Raw genomic sequence first — 9,818 nt, forward strand, 5'->3', positions numbered from 1 at the left:
TGAATTTCCATATGAGTAGTTGGTGGTCTGTTCCACAATCAGCTCCTGGCCTAGTTTTCACAGCTGATATTGAGCTTCTCCAGCGGTTCTTTCCACAGATGTAATCGATCTGATTCCTATGCATACCACCAGGTGAAATCCAAGTGTATAACCTGCGTTTTTGTCTCTTAAAAAATGTATTTGCTGTGAATAAGTCATTGATTGTGCAAAATTCGATCATTCTGTCTCCAGTTCTATTTCTGTCACCGAGTCCATGTTTTCCAACTTCTGAATCTTCTTCTTTGTTCCCGACTTTTGCATTCCAGTCACCCATTATTATCAATGCATCTTGATTACATGTTCGATCAATCTCCGATTGTAAAAGTTGGTAAAAATCTTCTATATCCTCTTCCTTGGCTCTGGTTGTGGGTGCATATATTTGAATGGTAGTGGTATTCACTGAACTTCCTTGTATGCATATAGATATTATCCTACCACTGACAATATTGTACTTCAAGATCGATCTAGCAATGACTTTTTTAACTATGAAAGCAACTCCATTTTTTTCTTACCTTTTCATCTCCAGAGTAATCTATCATATGGTCATCCAACTCAAAATGCCCCATGCCAGTCCATCTCATCTCACCTCTTTGGGTTAAAATTGTCTTCAATAGGATGAAACATTTGCAGCTCAGGAAAGCAATAATTAATTATATGGAAACTATGAAGTATACAAGCAAATATTTAATGCACAATGTTCATTAAATCTTAAGATATAATAATAGAAAATTTTGAATCCCCAAATAAGTGGAAATTCATTGTATATACATTATAGAATTAATAATTATTCAAGTTAAACAATTGATAATGTTAAAACTAAAGTAGCCTTACTTCATTTAAAGGCAAGAATACATCAATGCAAAACAATAGGTAAATTCATACACTGAAAAAGGTAGCTTCCTTTCAGAAAATAGTAGGAATTTCAAATATCAATGCATAGTGAGAGCTTTGCAATGAAGTAAATATTATATAATAGATCTATGAGTGCAGTAAACATAGCTATATTCTAATACTAGTTTATGATATTTAGCTGACAGCTTTAAATTGCTTTAGCAAGTCATTTTGCAGGTTACTAAAAAGGAACTCTTGAAAGTAAAAATGAAAGATCAGCATTGAGTATCATTTTCCCGTAAGATTTTCCACTGTGTGTGTGTGTGTGTGTTTGGATCTTACTCTTAGATAAAAGCCCATTAAGAAACTCTCCAACTATGAACTACCCTTTGAGAGTAATTCCCCTTACTCACACCCAAAAACTATTCATTCAGAATATAGCTAAAGTAAAAGGAATTCCCCATGTTTCTGCTTGACACACATTTTTCAAAATATTAAAGAGATCTTTTTCCTCCTTTTTTACATAAGTATATTGAAAAGGTTTTATGGAGAAGAGTATTGAATGTACCATGGACTGCCAAGAAAACAGACAAATTCATCCTGGAGAGGGTTAAACCAGGCTACTCCCTGGAGGCAAGGATTCTGGAGCTTCGTCTGACATACTTCTGACATGTTGTAAGGAGGGACAGGTCCTTGGAGAGGGACATCATGCTTGGCAGGCTGGAGGGACAGCACAGGAGGGGAAGACCCTCTGTGAGGTGGATTAATTCAGTGACAGGTAATCGGGATGGGTGTGTCAGAGGCAGTGTGATTGGCACAGGATAGAGCAGGGTTTAGGGCTGTTGTACATAGGGTTGCTATGAGTCGCAAACAACTCGACGGCACGTAACAACAACAACAACATATTGAAAAGACTGTGAAATATATATTTTTTAAGTCTGGTATAGTTTAAAAGAACAGTAGCTCTGTATTTAATCCACTCTTGACCATGACCATGAGTCACGGTTGACTCTCCAGCACCTGAGTCGCAGCTGCTAACACACAGGCTCCTCAGGAGGAAGGGCTTGGTCATCTCCTTACGTGGGCTGTTCGTGAAGAGAGGTTAACGCAACAGCAATTTTATAGTTCCTCTTTATCCTCTTAATAAATTTTCTCTTAGACTCAGCAATCCATTCCTACAAATCTAACATATATTTAACAAGTGTAAGAAATATATTTGCTGAAACTGTATTATGGAATTGTAGCTAATGATTAAGCACAGAAAACAAATGAAATTTTATCGGTAGCTTTTTAGTTAAAAGTGTATCTTACAGTGGAATGTTATGTTGCCGTTCGGAGGGAAATAAGGAAGCCCATACATACTGACTTGGAAAAATCTCCAAAATAATGTTATTCAATGTGTGTGGTGATTGTCTTCAACTCGAGCATAACTCATAGCAACTCTATGAATACAAGGCCTGAAGCCCCACTACAAACATCAACATTTATCAAAGTTCATAGAGTTTCTGGAGGCATGTTGTTTAGGAAGTGGATTCCACTCCTGCTTCCAAACCTGTTACAATATGTTATGGCTGTTACAGTGTGCTATGTGTCAGTTGAGTTGCCTGTGAGGTATAGTGACGCTATATACAGCAGCTCTGAACCCTTCCCTGTCCTGAGCCAGTCTCACTAATTCTGACACATCAACCTCCATCACCACAGTTACTGTATCAATCCATCTCATCCAGGGTCTTCCTCTCCTTCGCTGTCAATCCACCCTTCCGAGCATGATGTCCTTCTTCAGGGACTGATTTCTCCTGGCCACGTGCCCAAAGTAAGTGAGGCAGAGCATAAAAGTCCTAGCCTCCAAGGAGAAACTTGGTTTCACCCTCTCCAAGACAGACCTATTTGTTTTCTTGGCAGTCCATGGTATGTTCAGGACTCTTCTCCAGCACCACAAATTGAAGGCATCTATTGTTCTCTGCCATCCTTAGTCATTGTCCAACTCTCTGAAGCATAGCAAGTAATTGAGAAGACCATGGCCTGGATTAGACCCACCTTTGTATCTAGATTAGCATCGTTGCTCTTCAACACTCTGGAGAGGTTCATAACAGCAGATTTTCCCACTGCAATTTGTCTTTTTATTTCCTGACTGCTGGTACCAAGAGTGTTGACTATGGATCCGGGAAAGCTGTAATTGCTAACAACTTCAATCTCTTCTCCATATATTATGGTGCTGCCAGTTGGTGCAGTGGTGAGAATCTTTGTCATCTTGATGTTGGGCTTCAATTCATATTGAAGACTACAGTCCTTGACTTTTGCAGCAAGTGTGTCCGGTCTTCTTCAGTTTCAGCAAGCAACGTTGTGTCATCTGCATACTGTAGGTTGTTAATGAGTCTTCCTCCAGGCTTGATGCCACAATCCTCCTCATAAAGCCCTGCCTCCCAAATTATCTGTTCTGCATACAAATTGAAAAGGTACAGGAATAGGATGCATCTCTGATGCACTCCTTTCCTGATTTTGAACCATGCAGTGTTTTCTTGCTCTGTTCTGAGGGCTGTTTTGTGTAACTATGGTCAAGTGTTCTGAGATTCCCATTTTCCTCAAGGTTAGCCACAATATATTGTGATCCACACAGTCAAGTGCCTTTTCATAGTCAATGAAATATAGACATTCTTCTGTTACTCTCTGCTTTCTGCCAAAATCCATCTGACATTGGCAGTTCTGTCTAGTGCCACATCCTCTTCTAAACCCAGCATGTATTTCTGGTAGTTCTCTGTCAATCTGCTGTTCAAGTCTTTTCTGGATAATCATCAGTAGGAATTTGCTGGTGTGTGATATTAGTGATATTGTTCAATGATTTCCACACTCTGTTGGATCACCTTATTTTGGAATAAGAGTACATACAGATGTCTTCCAGTCAGTTGGCCAAGTAGTTGTCCTCCAGATTTCTTGGCACAAGTTGGTGAGCACATGCAGGGCGGCATCCGTTCACTGAAATACGTCAGTCAGTATTCTATCAATTCCTGGGGCTTTATTTTTAGCCAAGTCCTTCAGAGCAGCCTGCACTTCCTCCTTCATCACCATTGCCTCTTGATCATATGTTGTTTCTTGAAATTCTTCTGTGTCAGCCAATTCTTTTTGGTACAGTGACTGTATATCCTTCCATCTTCTTTTAATGCTTTGTGAATTATTCAGTATTCTGCCCATGGCATCCTTAAGCATTGCAACTCATGGCTTGAACTTATTTTTTAGTTCTCTCAGCTTAAGAAATGCTGAACGAGTTCGGTCGTTTTGATTTTCTGACTCCAGCTCCTTGCACATTTCATTATATTATTTTGCCTTGTCTTCCAAGCAGCACTTTCAAATCTTCTATTCAGGTCCTTAACTTCTTGATTTCTTCCCTTTGCTTTGACATCTTGGTACTCTAGTGCAATATTCATAGTCTCTTCTGACATCCATTTTGGTTTTTTCTTCTTCCTTCTTTGTAATGACTTTTTGCATTCTTCATAAACGATATTCTTGATATCTTCCCACAGCCCATCTGGCCTTTGTTCGTTAGTGTTCAAGGTCTCAAACCTATTCCTGAGTTAGTTTTTAAATTCATGAAAGATAGACTCAAGGTCAAATTTTTGTTCCTGTAGATATGATTTAACCTTCTTTAGTTTTAATTTGAACCTGCACGCAAGCAGTTGATGATCTAGTTTTCACTGCTATTGAACTTCTCCAGTGGTTCCTTCCACAGATGTAATTGATCTGATTCCTGTGCATCCCATCAGATGAAATTCATATGTATAACCTGCATTTATGTTTCTTTTAAAAGGTATTTGCTGTGAATAAATCATTGCTTGTACAGAATTCTGTCTTTCTATTACCATCTTCATTTCTGTCACTAAGTCCTTATTTTCCAACTACTGATCCTTCTTCCTGGTTCCCAACTTTTGCATTCCAGTCACCTATTATTATTAATGCATCTTGGTTACATGTTTGATCGATTTCTTATTGCAATAGTTGATAGAGATCATCTATTTCCTCCTCTTTGGCTCTGTTTGTAGGCACATAATTTTGAATGATAATGATATTAACATATCTTTCTTGTATGCATATGGATATTATCCTGTAACTCATTGTATTTCAAGGTGGATCTAGAAATGGCCTTTTTAATTATGAAAGCAATCCAATTTTTTCTTATGTTTTAATCTCCAGCATAATAGATGATATGATCATGGGATTCAAAATGTCCCATGACTGTCTATCTCATTTCACTAATACATAATATGTCAGTGTTTATGCATTCCATTTCTTTCTTTACAATGTCTAGTTTTCCCACATTCATGCTTCTCACATTCCACATTCACATTATTAATTTCTTCTTACAACTGTTTCTCCTCCTTTGTGTTTCCAAATTTGAGAGCTCAGCTTCAGTTGCCATATCTATTAGTCTACTCTAATGTACTTTGCTCTACATATGGTTTTCAAAGGCCAGTTATATTTCAGAAGTGGATGGCCAATCCTTCTTGCTAGTCTGTCTTAATTTGGATGTTCACTGTTAGAAGAATATCTGATAGACAAGCATTTTTATCTACCAGATGAAAGACACTTCCCTTACAGAAATAATCAGTACATTCACTGCTCATCCACCCCACCCCCAAGCACATGTGACTTGTCTCTACCTTTTCCCTGCTGCATCCCCTTTCCTTGCACATCCAGCTACCTGGTCAAACCCTTCCTTCCCCAGTCACCTCTCAATATGATCACCAGTCACCTCTAAAATGCCTTGTACTTACACACTCCCACTGGTTCTTCACTCTGTAGTCCATCTCTTGTTTGGAGGATATAATTCCAAATCCCATGTACCATCTTCAGAGAAAGATTTTTGTTTGAGGCTATAGTGAAAGAAGATCCTGGCCACAAGCTTCTGCTAAGTTCTGTGACTTACTAAAAATTAAAAGTATGATATGCTCCCATACTCTGTGTTTTTAACTATACATGCACAGATTTCTATCTAGACAGTGTACATATAATGTGCTGTGATGGCATCATCCTTAGAGAATCGTTCTGCGAACCTAAGACCATGGCTCTCTGTCACTTCGAATGCACTAGCAGCTTCCAGGAAGAAAGTGAGTAATTTCCCCTTTTGAAATTTACAGTGTTGGAAACCAACAGAGGAACAACCGTGAATTGGTTCCCACCTGACTACATGAGATATTTTGCTTTGATGGGGTTTCTAGAGAGAGAGTGTGTGTGTGTGTAGGGAAAAATCTGGCTAGCAAATGAAATGTTATTATTGTTAAGTGCTGCCATAACGATTACAACTCATAACTGACCCTCCAAACAACAGATCTGAATGAATCCTACTCTATCCTGTGCCATTCTCACTGTCTTGATACTTGAACCCATTTCTACAATCACTGTGACGATCCATCTTGTTGAGAGTTCTTTTGCCGACCCTCTTTTCCAAAACAGTTTGGTATCATTCCTATGTGGTGCATAGAAATAATAAATTTACTCTTGTAAACTTTCTGAGTGAGTACAGGCAGGAAATTAGGAAACTTACTTAAATGTTTCATGTTGTGCACCCTTAGCCAGAACTGTACTGTTGAGTCAGACCGGACCCATGGCTGACCGTCTAGCAGGTTTTCAGAGGCAGTTAAGCACACAAGAGGAAATGGCCCATCCTTCTTCAGTGGAGCAGCTGGTGGATTTTGAACCACGTGCCTTTGAAATTGCAATGTAGATTTCGTACCAGTAGGCCAAGTAATTAATATTATTTTTACAAGAAAATAAGTAGATATAGCATTAACACTTGTGAAAAGGTCTGGAAAGTATTCACAGTTAAGTATTAATGACATAAGATTTTGTATTGTTTTCTTAAATAGACAATGAAAATTTCCTAATGTGGGGAAAAATGTTACCTGAGTACTGTTTGGACAGATAGGTCTTCTCAGTGTCTATAAAAATTATTTAGGGGATATTTGGTTGTTCTTATCATGACATATACTTCATTTTTAAAAATAATGTGCTTTACATTTTCAGAGATGTGTGTTTATTAATATGTGTCTGGGTGGATGTGCATATGTATTATTTAGTGTTTAGATGATTATCTCCTGTCAGGAATGTTGGAAAAACTTTAGAAAGCTGGGTAAAGAATGACTGGAAGTAATCATTATTTAATTATCTAGATGAAGCAAACTTTCCTTATCTTCTTTCCTCTCAAACTTATTTTAGCAAATATGAGTTACTTTTGCAGATAGTTGAAAAGGGGGTATTCCAGAGAGCTACTGAACAGTTTATCCAGCTAAATTTTATATGGTCTCTGATAATATGAAATTATTTTTACTAGGATTTTATTCTCAACAATTACTCAAATTTGTAAAAGCTGTAAAATTCAGAAAATTATATATTTACAATGCCAATGTTAAATTTCCTTGAAATTCTTTAAAAATTATGGGGATATATCCATTTTAAAATTTAGGAATACCAACTTTTTTAGAATAACATGTAGTTCTTTTTCAGAATAACTTTGAGAAACTTGACAAAATTCATCGTTTTTAAAGTCATTGTGGGATGGAGAGAGCAAATACTTACAAATCTAACTGACAACTTGAAAATACATTTTTGTGGAAATTTTTGTGATGTGATGTGATGCATCTTTTTTTAGGAGGGCTCGCTCCTTATAATTCTTTAAAGATTTAAGTCCTAATTCTACATACATAATGTTGTTGTTGCTGCTGTGTACCATCAAGTCAGAACCAACTCATAACTGACCCTCCAGCAGGTTTTCAGAGGCACTTAATCACATGGCATTGATCACAGTTAATCGTATGCTTCTCAGCAGAGCAGCTAGTGGATCCAAACCGCATGCCTTTGGAAAATCAGATCCTACCCTACCAGTACCTAGCTTGATAACTTGGAAAAACTTATCTTTTCTGTGGTTTGATTTCCATGTTTGTAATATGAGGATATAAGTAGTAGATGGTAGATATTTTATTTCATAGTTTGTTGTAAATGTTAAGTGTATTACAATTTAGAAAGCACGTTTTCATAGTTAGGAGTTTTTGAATGGTGCAGGTGATTTAAGTGCTTGACTGTACCCAGCAGTCCTTTGAAAGAAAGATCTGACAGTTTACATCTGAAATTCAGTTATTATAAATCTTGTGGAATGCATTTATACTCCAACAAAACACATAGAAACACTGTTAGAATCCACTGGACAGCAACTGATGCAGTTTTTTTATGTATACTGAGTGTTCAGTAAATGTGCCTATTACTACTATTTATCATTTTGCCATTTACTGTCTAGTAAGGGCTGTGTATGTGGGGGGAGTAAAGAATTGTCTACCTGTCATGATCTGAAATCAAGCAAATTGTAATTACAATATATTCTAAGTATCTTTTTTCCCCCAGTTTCTAATTTCCTGAGATAGAGAAACTTATTTTCACATTAGCTGGTTCTGATTATTGGTTTCTTGGTTTTTTTACAGTTACAAATTATAACACTGTGGTAGAAACAAATTCGGATTCAGATGATGAAGACAAACTCCATATTGTGGAAGAAGAAAGTGTTACAGATGCAGCAGATTGTGACGGTGGTGTGCCAGAAGACGACCTGCCAACAGACCAGACAGTATTACCAGGGAGCAACGAACGAGACGGGAACGCCAAGAGCTGCTGGGAAGATGAAGGTGAGTTTACTGTTAATTATAATAGCCTATTTCTTTTGGGTGAAAACTTTGAAATAAATAGTATTTTTTTTCTTTTGATTGAATAGAAGCTACCCTTCCACTTACTAAAAAGTGAATTATGAAGCAGAATAATGAAGTTATTTTCACAACTTCTGTAATACTTAAAACAGGAATTTTAGTGAAATTATAAATCAAGCTCTTAAAGTTTTCTCTATATTTAATGTAAATCTATTTAATATTTCATTCCCCTCCAATAATGAACTACTACTACTTCTTGTTGTTATATGCAGTCAAGTCACTTGTGACTCATAGCAACCCTATGTATAATGGCTCTGAAGCCTGCCCTGTCCTGAGCCAGTCTCACTAACTCTGACACACCTAACTCCTTTGTCCTAGTTATTGTATCAATCCATCTCATCCAGGGTCTTCATCACCGACATCGTCCCTCCACCCTCCTGAGCACGATGTCCTTCTCCAAGGATCGGTCCCTCCCAGCTGCCTTCCCAAAGTATGTGAGACAGAGCTTCAGAATCCTAGCCTCCATGGAGAAACTTGTTTTCACCCTCTCAAAGACAAACCTATTTTTTTTCTTGGCCATCCATGGTATGTTCAAGATTCTTCTCCAGCACCAGAACTCAAAGGCATCAACTCTTCTTTTATCCTTCTTAGCCACAGTCCAATTCTCTGATGCATAGCAAATAATTGCAAAGACTCTGGACTAGATCAGGTGCACCTTGGTCTCTAGACTGACATCTGTGCTTCTTGGTACTCTGGAAAGGTCCCTAACAATAGATTTACCTAATGCAGTTTGCCTTTCGACTTCCTGACTGTTAGTGCCAAAAGTCTTGATTAAGCAGCAGAGTAAGTTGTAATTATTAACAACCTCAGTCTCTTCTCCGTTTATCATGGTGCTGCCCATTGGCCCAGTGGTGAAAATCTTTGTCTTCTTGATGTTGAGCTTAAATCCATATTGAAGACTACACTCCCTGACCTTCTGCAGCAAGTGCTTCAGGTCCTCCTCAGTTTCAGCAAGCAAGATTGTGTCATCTGCATAATGTGAACTACTTAGAAACCAAAAATTTTTAGTACAGTAACGGGATAGTATAATTAAATATACATAACCTAACAGCGATGAATCAGGATTTCAAAAAATTGTTGTCTTTTTGTACATATATCAGAATCTTACTCATAGCAACTCATAGCGACCCTATGTACAACAGCCCTAAACTCCGCTCTGTCCTGTGCCAATCGCACTGTCTCTGACACTCCCATCCCAATTATCCC

At 37.7% G+C, this 9,818-nt stretch overlaps 1 protein-coding gene across 3 annotated transcripts in view; it reads left to right on the plus strand.

Annotated features, from left to right (window-relative positions):
- The window catches only part of ZEB1 (zinc finger E-box binding homeobox 1), a 225,484-nt gene that overhangs the window by 156,784 nt on the left and 58,882 nt on the right, over positions 1-9,818 (plus strand). For 2 of the 3 annotated variants that reach the window (XM_006894575.1, XM_006894576.1), the window contains exon 2: positions 8,334-8,534. The exons of the other annotated variant lie outside the window; for it this stretch is intronic. In XM_006894575.1, coding sequence (XP_006894637.1) covers positions 8,334-8,534 — 201 coding nt within the window. The remainder of the gene's footprint in view (positions 1-8,333; positions 8,535-9,818) is intronic. 3 annotated transcript variants of the gene reach the window in all.

The sequence above is a fragment of the Elephantulus edwardii genome, unplaced genomic scaffold, assembly GCF_000299155.1.
Source record: "Elephantulus edwardii isolate Elephantulus edwardi_28Jun2011 unplaced genomic scaffold, EleEdw1.0 scaffold00146, whole genome shotgun sequence".
NCBI lineage: Eukaryota > Metazoa > Chordata > Mammalia > Macroscelidea > Macroscelididae > Elephantulus > Elephantulus edwardii.